We start from the raw sequence: 16,441 nt of genomic DNA on the forward strand, positions 1-16,441 counted from the left end.
CAGTGGGTTAAAGCCTCTGCCTTTGGCTCAGGTCATGATCCCAGGGTCCTGGGATTGAGCCCCACATCGGGCTCCCTGCTCAGCAGGGCGTCTGCTTCCTCCTCTCTCTCTGCCTGCCTCTCTGCCTACTTGTGATCTGTCTGTCAAATAAATTAAAAAAAAAAAAAAAACTTTGAAAAGAAACCTAGTACTTAGAAAATAAGCAGTTAAATAATCTCCAGATCAAGGACCACAAAAAAATTATAACGACCAGAAATAAAAAGGAGGTCTTCAGAAACAAGCTATCTCAAAGAAAATGTATAAATGATTTTACCACCAAAATACATTGAGCATTTAACTTAAACTAGAAAGTAAAAAGATGGTGAGCTAAAACTATAAAATAAAGGTGGTAGAAATGTAATACCAAAACTGATTCTTTCAAAATACAAAAAAAAAAAAACAACAACAACAAAACAAAACCTTCCACACAAGTCTGGTTAGAAAATAAAAGTATTCAATATCAGGAATGAGAGACAAGACTATACAGCTATGACTTTAAAAATCTAGATGAGATTATTTCCTATTAATAGAGGGGGGATAATTCCTAAAAAACACCAAACGACAATGAAAAACATACCAATTTAAGCAGGTCCAGGCCAAATGATTGTAAAGTTTAATTAAATTTTTTTGAAGACTTTATTTATTTATTTAAGAGAGTGAGACAGAGATCACAAGCTAGGGAAGGGGTAGAGGGAGAAGCAGGCTCTCTACTAAGCAGGGAGCCTGTTGCGGAACTCAATCACAGGACCCTGGGATCATGACCTGAGACGAAGGCAGACGCTTGACCGACTGAGCCACCACGGCACCTCTAATTAAGCTAGTTTCAAATGAATTAATAAGAATTTCAAAGTATGTGATATAAAAATGGAAACCTCTATAATCCACCCAAAAGCTAGTAAAATACAAGAAAAACTAGAAAACCATACCAACAACAAAAACTGGGTCAGTTTCCCAAGTAAGGTGCAAAGTTTTCTAGAAGAAACACATTAAATCTATGTACCATGAGCAAGAACTCATTTGATTTTAATAAACCTCTAATGTGAAATATTATACTACTTAATAATCCTAAGCTGAAAAAGTAAATGAATTTCTACAGCCTTGCCAATTAACTCTAAACAGAAATAGAAAAATACATAAAATAGACTACTTAAAGCCTAACAACAAGAATATTAAATGATAAAAACACTTGAGATGTCTAATCCAGAAACAAGACAGAGATTTATCTATTATGATTATGTTGGAGATTCTAATACAATACCATAAACATTAAAAAAAAAAGCTTTAGATTTAAGGTTTTCTACTCCATTAAAAACAAACTGAGTAAAAAAAAAATGAGTAAGAAAAAAAAATGAGTGAGAAGACTGATGCCAGCTAGATAAGAAAAAACTAGCAATAAAAAGATGGGAAATAGGTTCCATTCACAATAGCGACAAAAAAAACACAAACCCAGCAATAAACTTGACAAGAAAAGTGCTTCAATTATATAATTAAAATTCTAATAGTCGATTGGAGAGCATGCAACAATCCTTGGAGAAAAAATGCTTCTGGATGGGAAGACAGGTCTATTCAAAACCTCAAAGCTTTTCTGTAACTGGACATAACCTTTTAAAGTTCTTAGGTTAGAAATTGCCCCCAAATATCTAAAAAATAGTGCTAGCTTCATCTTACCAGATAACATAATAGTTTTACTTTATCACATGAAAAAGCAAGTAGAAATAAGTAGATCAGGAAATGACGATCATTGTTTCAATTCAGGGCGACAAGGATAATTTTGATCATGTGGTATGAACAGAAAAGGGCACCTATGTATCAGAGCCCTACCTTATACCATATACAAAAAGTTTGAGGGATTATAAATGGGTAAACTTTAGAATTTCAGAAGATGTTCAGTTTTGAGATGGAGTTGACCTTAGGACTGAAAATCCAAAAACTACAGAAAAAAAAAAAAGGAAATTTGATAATACAAAAACTTAAAAGTGTGTGCATGACAAAAAGCATAAACAGTCAAAAGGCAATGATAAAATGGGAAAACCTCACATACTGGTAAGTACTCAACAAAAATTTATTCGACCGTTCATCAAAATTATAAATTACAACAGCACACTAGATAGATTATTTTTTGCCAAGTTTGCAGAAACCGGAGAATCATTGCCTTCAGTTCTGGCAAGGACACAGAGAAATCCAGCACTTTTGTACACTGCTGAGGACACTGAGAAAGTCATCGGTCTTTCTTTTGCTAAGTACCTGACAAAATTTAGTACATACATATTCTGGAGAACCCAGTGTACAGAAAGAAAAGTATGTTATTTAATGATAATAAAGACATTTGTCTGTGGTAGCAAAGAGGAAAAACAATGTGAAGGTCAACAGCAGAATGAATATACCGTAGTATACCCTTACTATGGAATGTAATGCCCAAATACAGGAAAGGCCTATCCATGTTAAAAGGAATTACTTATATACAGAATGATTCCATTTCTTAGAAATCCCTGTAACAATTTATATGCACATCTGTGTTTATGTGCATCGAAGGATCTATCCCAAACTATTGATACCTTCAGATGGATAGGATTGAGCTGTAGAAGTGGGGGGTAAGGAGTAAATCAACTTTTTAGATACTTTTTTATGTTTTGAGAATCTACTTTTATTTGATCAACAATGAAAAAGTATGTTTAAAATATAAAGTTCTTATTTCTGCAGGTGAAAAAAATGATACTAAAGTTGATAATTTAAGAAATCGTGGTAGAAATAAAAACTTCTTGGAATTATGGCAGCAACCACCAGAAGAAACAGAAGACAGGGAGGGGAGTGTCTAAAGGTGAGGTGGCAGGCTTTTAAGCCTAAAAGGCTGCATGTTCTCCAAGACGACAGGGCTTACATTCAGTATGCCCTACAGAAGGGCTTTAAATGCCTTCATGACCATAGTAATCCATACTAAGAAAGCGAAAGCCAAATACATAAAACAAGAACCACACGAATGACAATTATATATGTAAGTTGGGTCCCAATAAACTGAAAGCACTTTTTATACTCCCCACCATACCTTTAACACAACTTTTAGGTTATCCTCAAGTAGGAAAGTAGCGACATTCAAATGAGTTAAGGTGTAAGTAAAAAGGACCACAAACTTTATTAAAAGTCAGTAAAGGTAACATATAGTATGTACAGATGGCACATGGTGCCAATTTTATTTGCAGTTATTATAGTACTCCAACTCATGTTTACAAGTTACACCTTTGCCACAGCCTTGGCTAAATCTTGAACTAGTGCAGAATTTAGCTGTGCCAGCGTGCTGATCTTCGCGTGCTTAGATGTGGCATACTTGTTCTTGATGGTCTGGAAGAGAAAAGCAAAGTAGTTAATGAAGTCAAAGAGGAAAACATGTAAGATCCAGTGATGCAGATACTCACTTAAAACATCAAATACTTAAAAATAAGCTATGCATTGAGGCGCCTGGGTGGCTCGGTAGGTTAAGCATCTAAACTCTTAGTTTTGGTTCAGGTCATGATCTACAGGTTGTGAGACCAAGTACGGCACTGGGCTACACACTGGGCATGGAGCCTGGTTAAGATTCTCTCTCTCCCATAAAATAAGATGAAATCAGAGATGGAAACAAACTGTAAGAGACTCTGAATTCTAGGAAACAAACTGGGGGTTGCTGGAGGGGAGGTGGGTAGGGAAATGGGGTAACTAGGTGATGGGTATTAAGAAGGGCACATGACATAATGAGCCCTGGGTGTTACATGCTACTGATCCATCACTGAATTCAACCTCTGAAACTAATATAATATACATAAATTAATTGAATTTTTTTAAAATTTTATTTTTATTTATTTATTTTTTAAGATTTTATTTATTTACTTGACAGAGAGAGACACAGCAAGAGAGGGAACACAAGCAGTGGGGGGTGGGAGAGGGAGAAGCAGGCTTCCTTCTGACCAGGGAGCCTGACGTGGGGCTTGATCCCAGGACTCTGGGATCATGACCTGAGTAGAAGGCAGACGCTTAACAACTGAGCCACCCAGGTGCCCTAAAGATTTTATTTATTTAACAGACAGAGATCACAAGTAGGCAGAGAGGCAGGCAGAGAGTTGGGGGAAAGCAGCCTCCCCGCGGAGCAGAGAGCCCGATGCGGGGCTCGATCCCAGGACCCTGGGATCATGACGGGAGCCGAAGGTAGAGGCTTTAACCCACTGAGCCACCCAGGCGCCCCTAAATTAACTGAATTTAAATTAAAAAAAAAATTCTCTCCTTCTGTACCCACCACCACCTCCCATCTCTCTCTCACACGCGCACACAAAATAAATAAAAAAGGAAAAATAAGCCATGCATTTACAGACATGAAATCTTAAGTATTTTCATTCTGTACCCTCCCACATCCCCCGCAACATCTTACGGTATCCCTGACTTACCATGTGCTTTGTAAGCCCACGATTCACCATGACTATATTCTTAGCCAGGTGTTGCATAACACTTAGAAGGGATTCTTCAGTGTACGATAGATAATGCTGTAGAGTTGGTGTCTATGGCAACAAAAGCTAATGTTAGAAATGCTCATCAATAATGGCTTTCATAATATTTCTGTATCTTAGTCAAGAGTAGAGAGTAGAAAAAAAAAAAAAAAAGAGTAGAGAGTAGAGGAGGAAGAGATTCCCTAGGACTGATTATAACTGAAATTTAAGATAAACTTAAGATGCCTTCTTCCCCAAACACACTTCTTTCATGCTTCTCTAGGATCCTGTACTTAAATCTATTATACACATGTGCTCAAATTCTTTGACACCAATATTCCCATGCATAGTTCTACTCCTAGGGCATAGGGTAGCACATGACACATGGGAGAAATATTTGGTGAATCAATGAGTATGAATGAACTTCTAGTATGTCATTTGACCTGAGTGTCTTCATTTATATCAAAAGATGAAATTACATAATGAAGTGGGAGTATCTTATGAACACATAGCAAACAAGATATCATTTTTAATCATTCTCTCAGTAGATGCTGTAATTTTAGAAACCATTAGAATAGTCCTTTAATGTAAAAAGCCCAGTATTCATACAAACATCACTTATAATTTAAAAACTCAGGGTAACCTAAGTCTTTGTGACAGAGCTTACCCATTCACCGTTATCAAGAATTTTCAGTGCTAAGCAAAAAGCTCCTGCTGCAATCTGAGAAGGAGGAAAGTGCACCATATCGTAGTCCAACATAGATAGTTCCATCAGGTATTTGGCCAAAGTATGTTGCTCAACATCAACCTGAAACAAAACCCACAGGTCTCTCAACTTCCGTTAGAGAATTCTGTACTGGCAATAAGCGGTATGCCTGTAACTATAATCACAAATATTTGTCTATTAACTCTCAAATGTAACTCCCCATGGAAGGCCTTAATGAAAATTGGAAATAAAGAAATCTGTGTCTTCTCCATACAGATTTATAAGTCAGCTGAATTAGATCTGCTTGGTTAGCAATATTTCATCATGTACCATACTAAAGGTTATCAAAGAAAACTGTACCTCTCCGATCTTAGATGCTCTCCGAAGGAAATGCAGCGGTAGAGGGCGGCCCAGACCAAAATTTAAAGATCTTAGAATCTTCATTTCCATCTGTCTGATTTGGTGCTTAGTATAAGTGTTGTCAGTCACAAAGGCAAAATCACCAATTTCTGGAGGGTACATTTCTTCATATTTGCTTGCAATAAACATGGCAGTGACACCAACCAGCTGCAGCATCTTCTTGGGCACACAATTATTCTGCAATGGGAATTCCAACTGGATGAACAACTAATACGTACTTGAAAAAGGAGACAAGAGAGCTATGAAGGGGACATGGGAAAAACACGCTCACAGCAAAATCTGAATGACGCTACCCCAAAAGAAATGTTAGCTGAAAAATTCTTTTATTTTTTTTTTTTCTTAATTTTATTTACTTGAGAGAGAGAAAGAGAGCACAAACATGGGGGGAGGGCTAGAGGGAGAGGAAGAAGCAGACTCCCCACTAAGCAGGGAGCCCAATGACGGGGCTTGATCCCAGAACCCTGGGATCATGACCTGAGCCGAAGGCAACCAGGTGCCCCTGAAAAAGTCTCTTTCTTATGACTCTGCTAGGACCCTAAAGGGAGAATCCTCAATTACTGAATTATGCTCACCTGCATGAACCGATCAATAATGGAAACAGTCATGTACATGGTCTCCTGAAGTAACCTGAACTTCATCTGAACCTGTACTAGCCAGTCAATAAGGATAGCTCTCATGTTTCCAGTGACTTCACGACCCAGTAGGTATTTTGGTCTGATGGCTTGCTCTTCCTGCAAAAGAATGTTGATTATCCTTTAGAAGCAAGACTCCATGTGACATTTCTGTCCACAAATCTTAGTCACCACAGAACAGTAATGGAGAGTTCAGAATCTCTAACAGTCCTCAACTTAATTACTCCTACAGTCACTACATAAAGCTGTCACTGAGGAAGAAAGCCAACATTAAATAGGACAGTTTGACAGGTTTTTCATTTTGTACGATTTCACTATGTTCAACCTACCATCACTGCTACTTGCCTACACTCTGTACCCACTTCATCCCAGACAAAGGTATCATGCCATCATCTCATCTTATGACTCTAAACCCAGAACCTGAGCTGTGTGAAGCAGAGAAAACTAGCAGCAGCTACTTTCCAGATCCGCTAGAACCTATGTGCTACCCACTCTCCCACTCTAGGATTTAAACCCCTAAAACACCATAGAGAAAAATAATGAACCATCAAGGACCAGCACATGCACCTGCTAAACCCACTCGGCCAAAGTTATAATTTTATTAAAAAGAAGGGAGAAAAAACCCAAAGTGGAAGGCTGGTCCTGGCAAGGAAGTTTCTATAGGACAATCCTATAGAAAATGAATGCCCAAAGAAGAGAATGCATTATTAACTAACAACTGGGCAAATCTGGTAGTATACAGCTTGTTAGTATACAGAATGCTTCCTTATCTTGAGGTGGGAGACAAATGCCACTAATAGCGAGTTTCAGAAGTGATATGAAAGAAAACCAAAAACTTTGAGTGTACTCTCTTGGACACAAAGAACAATTTCCCTGGTATCACATGCACATCAGCCACATTGACGCAAAATGCCTTGTGTTGCTGCTGGTTATAATTTTTTAGCGTTTTCTCCATTACCATCCATCTGCTGCCTCTAATCCTCAAACTCTTGAGCCTGGGACTTGCCCACTCCTAACTGTGATAGATATAAATATATCATTCGACCTATGGACATTCATTAGAGTTATGGTTATTATCCACAGTCACTTTGTACTTTACCTGTTCAAATGGCAAATACAGACGTCCTTGGCTTGGTTAGTGACTTGATTTTTTAGTATATGTGCTGCCGAAGCGAGCACAGTGACTTGATTTTTGCTACTCCGTGAATGAGAATTTGAAATAGAATCTACTGTTAAGAAATACTGTTCACATCCTGCTTGAATTACTGTAAACTCTCAGTGGAAAAAACGTCTTTAATCAAGCTAAATGCAGTTAAAAAAAAAAAGATTCTAAAAACAATACAGACCTCAAGTTGTCTCAGATAAGCATAAATATCTTTCACATATTCACTACAAAGGTTTGGATCAGCTCCATCTTCGGCATCCACATCATTCACTGCAAGAATTACATCAGAGAATGCCTGACACAGATATTCTTCTGCAGGGGCACATCCAGATGTTTCCATTGGGCTTGGAGAGGGAGTATCAACCTTGAAACAGAAAGACCTTTTGAAATAATAGCAAAGAGGAGCATACAATCTGGAAATGAAGGCCCAGTTATTGGTACTAACTCAAGAGACCAACTGCTAAATAGACATATAATTCATAATTCATTTCCTTAAAGGAAAAGTATCTTTTTTTCAAATTTATTCAATTTCTCCTTAGGACATGATTAATACAAAAAAAAAGCAAAAAGCCAAAACAGACTGAGATTTTAAATTAGCAGAACCTAAACCAACAGGTAAAACAGAGAAAAAGCAAACAAAATCACATTCTAGACCTTCCTCCGAAGGAAATGAGTAAACAATCTATTTATCAGTATCATGTGACGTCAACCCAAATGAATGACAGTCTTTAGTCTTTATATCAAAACATGGACTGCTTCTCACTGCCCAGGAAAACACAAGTTCTGTCCTGACTACTTAGGATTAACAAAGTTCATTACTTTTTTACAAGATTTTTATTTGTCAGAGAGAGAGAGAGCACAAGCAGGGGAAGTGCAGGCAAAGGCAGAGGGAGAAGCAGGCTCCCCACTGAGCAAGGAGCCCGGATATGGGACTCCATCCCAACACCCTGGAATCATGATTTGAGCTGAAGGCAGACGCTTAACAACTCAGGTATCCCTAGTTCGTTATTATTAGCCCCTTCCTTCAAACTCCAGCTATTTTATTGGCATTTTCTTCTAGTCAAGCTCTGTGCTAGACACTGCCCTTTTTTTTTTTTTTTAAAGATTTTTATTTATTTGTAGACACTGCCTTTATAGTGTCCTCAAACGGCTTTGAATATAGGAGAGAGAAGTAAATGAAATGAGACTGATCCTAGGAATAAGGGTGAGGGTAAGTTAGGCAGTTTCAGGAGTTGATGCTTGAGCTACTTTGAAGGATGAAAAGGTAATTGTCTAAAAGAATGAGAGTGAGAAAGGCTTTTCTTAGTAAGTGGGAGAGCAAAGTCAAGGATCAATATGGGACTTTCTTTTTTTTTTTTTTTTTTTTTAATATGGGACTTTCAAGGTATCCTCATGTAGGCCGGTATGGCCAATTAGGAGACACCCGCATGCTCCAGGTTTCATGTGTTATGTCCAGAATGTCAGTACTAAAGCAATAGCCTCAAATCTCCTACTCTTAGTTATAAGGAACTGGACTGAATGACTTTACAGATCATTTTTCTCAACTGATTTTAACTATTATTTGTTTCCTAATTTAAAGATGTAATTGTCTTTATTAAGTGATTTGTGAAGTGGGCATCGACCCATCTACCAAGTAGAGATCCTCCTTAACTATGTTTTAGTTTACTTTTCTTTTAAGATTTCATTTATTTATTTATTTGAGAGAGAGCTAGAGTGAGAGAGCACAAGCAGCAGGGGAACAGCAGAGGGAGAGGGAGCAGGCTCCTCCCTGAGCAGGGAGCCTGACAAGGGGCTCCATCCCAGGATCCTGGGATCATGACCTGAGCTGAAGGCAGATGCTTAACGGATGGAAGCACCCAGGCACCCCCTTAACTACATTTTAAAAATTAGAGCTTCATCAAATGAGCTCATTGTAATTTCAGCAAAGGAGCCCCTTTTAGTGCCCTGTTTCTCTTCACAGGAGTGGATACACTTATATAACTGATATTTAATAAGTTCTTAGTTTTAGTTTTGAGGCTGTTAAACTCATCTACTCTCTGAAAAGCTACATTTTCTTCCCGCATTGCACCTTTATCTATTCCACTGCTACAGGGTTATTAATTACTCAGTGGCCACATTAGGGAGTAAAAGGATTCAAGATAATCTGTGTCAGTCAAGGAATTTTGGTCTGATGGCATGTACCAAAGACTGCAAAATCTTCAGTCCATGCAGCTCTCACTTAATACCATTCACAGCGGGGAGAGGGCAGTGTAACAAAATGCTGAAGAGCCTGGATTCTACAGCCATATGGCCTGGGTTTACATCCACAGATGCCACTGATGAGATGGGCGACTCTAGATTACTTAACACTTCTCTAAGCCTTATCTAAAGGGTAGAGGTAATAATACAAGTGAGAGAGTCCATGTGAAGAATATGCCTCTTAAATGCCCTTCAAGTGCAGAGCGGAGACCACCTCCTGCCAAGTACTCTATAAACGTTACTAGTATCACTATTTGTTCAAATGCTATTATTCCATGGGTTATTAAATAAGGGGAAAGAGACACCCAACAGACCAGATAGAGAAAGGCAAAGTTTACCAAAATAGGCTCAGGCGAAAGTTTTTCTTCTTTAACGGGCTCAGGTTCTGGCTCAGGTTCTGGCACAGGCTCGGGTGCCTTCTCCAGAGGTTTAGGTAGTTTTTTAGCAATAACTTTTCCAGGAACCAAAGTTTTTGCTTCCTGTGGATGAAAGGACGGGAAATGAAATGTTTCTCCACCACAGGTCCCTGTTGTAGGGGGGACTCTTACGGAGAGAGAAGTTGGCTCAGGAAGATAGTTACCTTTTTCAGAGGCAATTTGGCCTGTGGCTGTTCGCTGACTTTGTTACCAATGTCTCCGAGGGCTGTTCTCGGCCTCAGCCCGGGCTTGGAGGCCGCAGTCGTGGCCAGAGGCACGCGCTTTGCGCCTGCCATGCTGATCTTGGCCTTATTTTCCACATTAACTTTTGCGTTCTGAAAGAACCAAGACTGCTTTGAGAGCCGGCCCGCCCAGGTTAGAGTTAAGTCAAGGGTCAGTGAAGGTGGGGCGGGGCAAGAGAGAGGCTTCTCAGAATAAAAGCTGGCTGCAAAAAGTGGGTTCCCAAGGGAAACCGGGGTTCCAGGATCTACGCTTCGGCTGTGACAAGCCTATTTCTTCCCAGAACCTCCTCACTCCCCTGTTGAGGGGCTGCCTGTTTAGTCCCGGCGACTCTGAAATATTTTAATTTACATTTGAAAGGAAATCGGAAAAGCCTCCAACCGCAGGCACCTTCTCTCCGGGAAGGGGGTTCCGCGGCTGGTGGGAGCTCACTCAGGGGCCCTCTACCATGTTTTAAAAGAGGTTTCCTGTCGACCCTCCACCGCCCTCCCTCCTCGCGCCGAACATCTATCCCAGGACGGCCCCGTTCTCTTCCTCTCTCCGTCGGCCCCCCAAGGCCCCCACCGTGCCAGGGGCCCACCGATCCCCCCATCCTCCTCCCCAAACCGCTGCCCTAGTCCACTCGGGGAGTGTTGGGGTTGGGGGGGGGTGCTCCGGTAGAGGGCAGAGGACGAGAAGCCACGCAGCGCCGTCCGCAGCAGCTCACCCTGGTGACCCGGAGCGCCATGGCTTCTTCTTCACCAGGCAGCAGCTCAGTGGGGAGAAGCAGAGCACGGGAGTCACCAACCAGACGGAGACCTGAACCCAGCGCAGCTCAACAGCCGTTCCTCCGGAGCACGCCGGGAGGAGCCGGGCCGGGCCGCAGGTTTAAACCCCGCACTGCTCCCTCCTTATTGGTCTGTTCGTGGCACTCGCTCCCTTCCCATTGGCGGCTGCCCGTTCCTCCGAGAATGCGTTTCCCGGGCGACCCCGCGGAGACGTTCGAGAGCGGGCGGGGCCAGGCCTTAGCTCCTGGGCAGCTGCGCTGCCACCTGGAGAGGAGAGCTGGAGGTGCGCCGCCCACCTGGAAGGGGGAGCTTGTGCGCCGCGGGAGCTAACCTGGAGGACGGCTGGTGTCCCTACCATGAGTGACAGTGGAGCAGCCCGAGTTTGAGACCTGATAAGCAGTTCCGGCTCTAGTCCCACTTACTGTTACACACTTTCCTTTTTGCTGCGGCATGTGGTACATTTCCATTTCATTATCCAGCAGCCCTCTAGGTGAAGGACCTGAAGCTCAGAGAGGCTTTGAGTGACTTTCCCAGAGCTACAAATTAGTAACATGGGAGATAAACTTCGGTTATTTTTTTGGATCCCTGATGTTTTCACAACACTAATTATCTCTTAAGAATATTGTCAATTTCAGGGCGCCTGGGTGGCTCGGTGGGTTAAAGCCTCTGCTTTCGGCTCAAGTCATGGTCCCAGGGTCCTGGGATTGAGCCCCACATCGCTCTCTGCTCAGCAGGGAGCCCGCTTCCCTCTCTCTCTCTCTGCTGCCTCTCTTGCCTACTTGTGATCTCTGTCAAATAAATAAATAAAATCTTAAAAAGAAAAAAAAAAGAATATTGTCAATTTCTTTATCTGCCAGATTACTTTAATCGAATTTCTTCCCAAAGCCAATCTTTTGTTTTAGCTTTGTATTTGAAAATAATTTCGGGGTGCCTGGGTGACTCAGTCAGTTAAGCAGCTGCCTTCTGCTCATGATCTCAGCGTCCTGGGATCGAGCCCCATGTTGGGCTCCTTGCTCAGTGGAGAACTCTGCCTCTCTGTCTACTTGTAATCTGTCAAATAAATAAATAAAATCTTAAGAAAAAAAAAGAATTTCAAATTTAGGGAAGTTGCAAACAAAAATACTACAAGGAACACATGTATACCTTTTGCCTAGATTCACGTATCCTTAACATATTACCTCATTTGCTTTATCATTTACTTCTCTCCTTCTGTATGTAGATCTATGTCTAACTGTACATAAAAATTTTCTTCCTAAACATGGGAGGGTAAATTATATATATTTATGGCCCTTGATCCCTTCTTTGGTGTGTATTTCCTAAGGAAAGGGTATATTTTCCTACATAACCGTAATAGTTATTAACTTCTTAACTTCACATTATTAAATATTTCATGCAGTCTAGTTTATCTTCCAGTTTTGTCAGTTGATCTAGTAAGGTCCCTTATAGTATTTTCCCTACTCCAGGACGGGATGCAGTCTAGGGCAAGATGTTATATTTAGCTTCCTTTAATCTGGAATACTTCCCTCAGCTTCTCCTACAACGCACAGGATAGCTCCCACCCTCCCAAGTACACGCAAATAATTATCCAGCCCAAAATGTCAATAGTGTGGAGGTGCCAAACTTGAGAAATCTTGCCAACTATGTACATACCTATAGATTCAATTCTATTCAGTATACTAGTTGTTTTTTTTTTTTTTTAAGATTTTATTTATTTATTTCTCAGAGTGAGCTCAGGCAGAGCACAGGCAGAGTGGCAGGCAGAGGCAGAGGAAGAAGCAGTCTTCCTGCTGAGCAAAGAGCCCGATGTGGGACCCGATCCCAGGACGCTGGGATCATGACCTGAGCCAAAGGGAGCCGCTCAACCCACTGAGCCACCCAGGCGTCCCACAGTATACTAGTTTTTGATGTTTAATTAGCCTAAGTATCATGGATCACCTCCTTTCTTTATGATACTTAAAAACTTGGGGCGCCTGGGTGGCTCAGTGGGTTAAGCATCTGCCTTTGGCTCAGGTCATGACCCCAGGGTCCAAGGATCTAGCTCCACGTCAGGCTTCACACTCAGTGGAGAGCCTGCTTTTCTCTCTCTCACTGCTGCTCCCTCTGCTTGTGTTCTCTCTCTCTTTCTCTCTCTCTCTCTCTCTCTCTCTGTGCCAGATAAATAAATAAATCTTAAAAAAAAAAAAAAAAAGCAAAACAAAACCTTGTGTGACTTTCTCCTCAGTGAACTGTTCAATGTGAAGTCAATGAACTCAATGTTCTCTTCTCTGGCCAAGTTAATAGGGCTGACTACATGCCAGGCCCTGTTCTAAGTGCTAGGAATACAGCTCTGAATGAAACAGAGAAGATCTTCACTTTCACAAACCTTATATTCCAGTAGGAGAAAAGAGAAGTGAAACAAATAAACAAGTAAGTGAAGTAAAAAAAAAAAAGTCCAGATACTAGTCAGGGCTAGGCAGAGAATGAAAAGAAGTGATGTAGAGTAATTTGGTGCTCAGGGATAATCTGAGAAGGTGATGTTAAATCCTAGGTTAAGCAGAGGCTTAAATGACAAGAAAGAGAACATTCTAGATAGAGGATATAGCCTGTGAAAACCCAGTGATAGGAATGAGTTTGTCATGTTCAGAAAAGCCAGTATGGCTAGAGTATAGGGGACAGATTTAGAAGTGAGATTGAAGACATTGGAAAGAATAAATTTATACAAGTCCTTGTAAACCTGGGGGTTTGAGTCTGGGCTATGTAAGTACCTTGGAAGGCTTTGGAGGTTTTCAAGCCAAGGTGTGGCATAATCCATCTTTCAAAAAGATTACCTTAGTTACTGCGGAGAGAATGTATATAGGTGGGGAGGAGGAGGAAGGAGGAGGAAAGAGAAGAACAGCAAGAGGAGCCATAAGAGGCTATTGTAACTGGCCAGGCGAAAGATGATGGCTTGGATGGTGCTAGGAGCGCTACACGGAAAGGGATGGCTTCTGGATAAATTTTGGAGGTAGATTTGCTGGGTCTTGATGGCTTGCATACTTGGGAGTGAGAGAAAATGGAATCAAGGATAACTCTCAGGTTTTGGCCTGAGTCACCGAAACAGAAAGATTTAGAGATGAGCAGCTTTTAGTGGGTAGCAGGTTATGGGTAGGAGATGAAGAATTCTGCTGTATTTGGAATGCTTAAAGATATGCAGGAGAAGAGGTCCACTAGACAGACTCAGGGTGGGAGCTAGATGGCTGTAGATGGTATTTAAATCCTGACATGGAAGAGATCATCTAGAGAAGGAATGTAAAGAAGCCTACATGCCAGGAGCAAGCCCTGGGGGCCTCCGTATTTAAAGATTGAACAAAATGGCAGAAGCCAGTTAAGAAAATTGGGCAATAAGATCAGAGAGGCAGGAGATCAAACAGTGGTGTCTCAGAGAAGAGAAAGTGATGTCAAACAGTGGTGTCTCAGAGAAGAGAAAGTGATGTTTCACTGAAGGAACAGTGATTTACCGGGACAGACTAAATATACATATTGTCTGTTTCTTCCCGAAAACAGTAAAGGGATTTTAAAAAATGCACAACTCTCAAAATAAAATAAAATAATAAAAATAAATAAATAAAAAATGTCCAACTCTCAAGGATAGGTGAGGAGACACTAAAGACATTTTGGAAGCAGGAAAGCCAATTGAAAAGTGGTGATAGAAGGAGCTGTCTGCTCAAGAAAGTTGAAATCTAAGCTGGCAATGGAAAAACCAAGAATCAAACTGATTCTGGCTTTAGACTCCAGCAGTTTCATGAATTGGAGTAAACAGGAGCCTACGAAATTGATGGTATAGGTGGAGCTGCAAACAGAATTCGTTGCTTCTCTCCTACTCATCTGGGTGCAGTGAGGGTACAGCCTCTTTCCGGTCCTAGCTGAGCACTAGAAGTTTACATTCAGGGATGCTGAACTAAAGGAACTCTGGATTCAGACACCAGGCAAGCTGAAAGAGGAGGAAATAAAATTCTTCGATACCAAATGGCGAATCCTTCAGTTCCTTTCTTCCACTCAGTCCCCTAAATGCAGGTAGCTGAACTTATATCCTCCAAAACAAGACAAGGGCAGGCTTCTCTGGAAATGGACCAGCCCCAGAGAAAAGTCTCACAACATACTGATGGTTAGGTTATCCAAAGAAATTCTTTGGTCACCCGGAGGGCAAAGCTTACTACTTGACCAACTTGCACGCTGACTCTGAACTTCTTCTTCTACTTCTTCTTCTTCTTCTTCTTTTTTTTTAAGATTTTAGTATTTATTTGTGAGAGAGAGAGCACAAGCAGGGCGACCAGCAGGCAGAGAAAGAAGCAGGCTCCCCACTGATCAAGGAGCCTGATGAGGGAATAGATCCCAGGACCCTGAGACCTGAGCTGAAGGCAGATGCTTAACCAACGAGCCACCCAGGCATCCCCTGAACCTGAACTTCTAATCAACATTTTAGTGTCTAATTTGTAACTATTAATAGCCAGCCAGTGAATGCCAGACATTTGAAGAAATGCTCCAACCTGAAAGAAAGAGACCAAAACAAAAAAGAAACTTTAAGTGAACAAGCTAAAAGTGAAAATAACTTACCACTCATATCATCAGAAAAATAAAAATAATCCATCCACAAGTAACTTTATAAAAGAGAGCTGGGAATTTAAAAATATGACAGCAAAAATTAAAATTGCCATAGGTTTGAAAGTCATGGGACTTTCCTAGAAAAAAGGATAAAAAGACAAAGAGGTAAACTATAGAAAACCTTAGAAAATTAGAAATCATTCCACAAGGTCTAACACACAACTAATAGTTCCAGAAAAATAGACCAGAGAAAATTCAGAGAGGATACTGTCAAATATACAATAGTGGAAAACTACCCAGAACCAAAGAATATGAGTTTCATGCATTCATGTCTGAGCACTCTGCAAAACAAATGAACAAAAGGTGGATTGCAGGGCTCCTGGGTGGCTCAGTGGTTTAAGCATCTGCCTTCACCTTAGGTAATGATCTCAGGGTCGTGGGATCAAATCTTTCATCTGGCTCCTTGCTCAGCGGGGAGTCTGCTTCTCCTTCTCACTCGCCCTCTGTGTTCTCCTGGTCTCTCTATCTCTCAAATAAATAAATAAAAATCTTAAAAAAAAAAAAAGATGGATCCCATGACACACTATGCTGACATAAAACATTAAGAATGAAGGGAAGAACCTAAAAGGAAACAAAATCAGATAGCATATACAAAGGATCCAGAATCAGAATGGAATTAGATTTTCTTTTTTAAGATTTTATTTATTTATTTGACAGAGAGAGAGAGATCACAAGTGGGCAGAACAGCAGGCAGAGGGAGACGGGAAGAAGCAGGCTCCCTGCTGAGCAGAGAGCCCAAGTGGGGCT

The 16,441-nt window shown here is 41.0% G+C and overlaps 1 protein-coding gene across 1 annotated transcript; it reads right to left on the reverse strand.

The window, feature by feature from the left end:
- Positions 1–2,076: 2,076 nt before the first annotated feature.
- On the reverse strand, positions 2,077–11,149 carry CCNB1 (cyclin B1). Its single transcript, XM_080804917.1, has 9 exons — positions 11,014–11,149; positions 10,232–10,402; positions 9,990–10,130; positions 7,595–7,777; positions 6,189–6,347; positions 5,557–5,793; positions 5,158–5,298; positions 4,452–4,562; positions 2,077–3,375 (listed from the first exon to the last, which is right to left on the reverse strand). The coding sequence occupies exons 1-9, from the start codon at positions 11,032–11,034 to the stop codon at positions 3,268–3,270; spliced, it is 1,272 nt and encodes a 423-aa protein (XP_080661043.1). The 5' UTR covers positions 11,035–11,149; the 3' UTR covers positions 2,077–3,267.
- Between the last annotated feature and the right edge of the window lie 5,292 nt (positions 11,150–16,441).

This window comes from Martes martes, assembly GCF_963455335.1.
Source record: "Martes martes genome assembly, chromosome: 5".
NCBI classification, from domain to species: Eukaryota; Metazoa; Chordata; class Mammalia; order Carnivora; family Mustelidae; genus Martes; species Martes martes.

What these genes read in the sequence shown, in the direction of transcription:
- CCNB1 (XM_080804917.1), bottom strand. Translation starts at nt 11,034, where the DNA reads ATGGCGCTCCGGGTCACCAGG. An exon ending in GAGCATCTAAGATCGGAGAG is followed by an intron (nt 5,299 to 5,556) that starts GTACAGTTTTCT and finishes GTTTTGTTTCAG; the next exon opens with GTTGATGTTGAGCAACATAC. An exon ending in GTGGGCTTACAAAGCACATG is followed by an intron (nt 3,376 to 4,451) that starts GTAAGTCAGGGA and finishes TTTCTCTTCCAG; the next exon opens with ACCATCAAGAACAAGTATGC.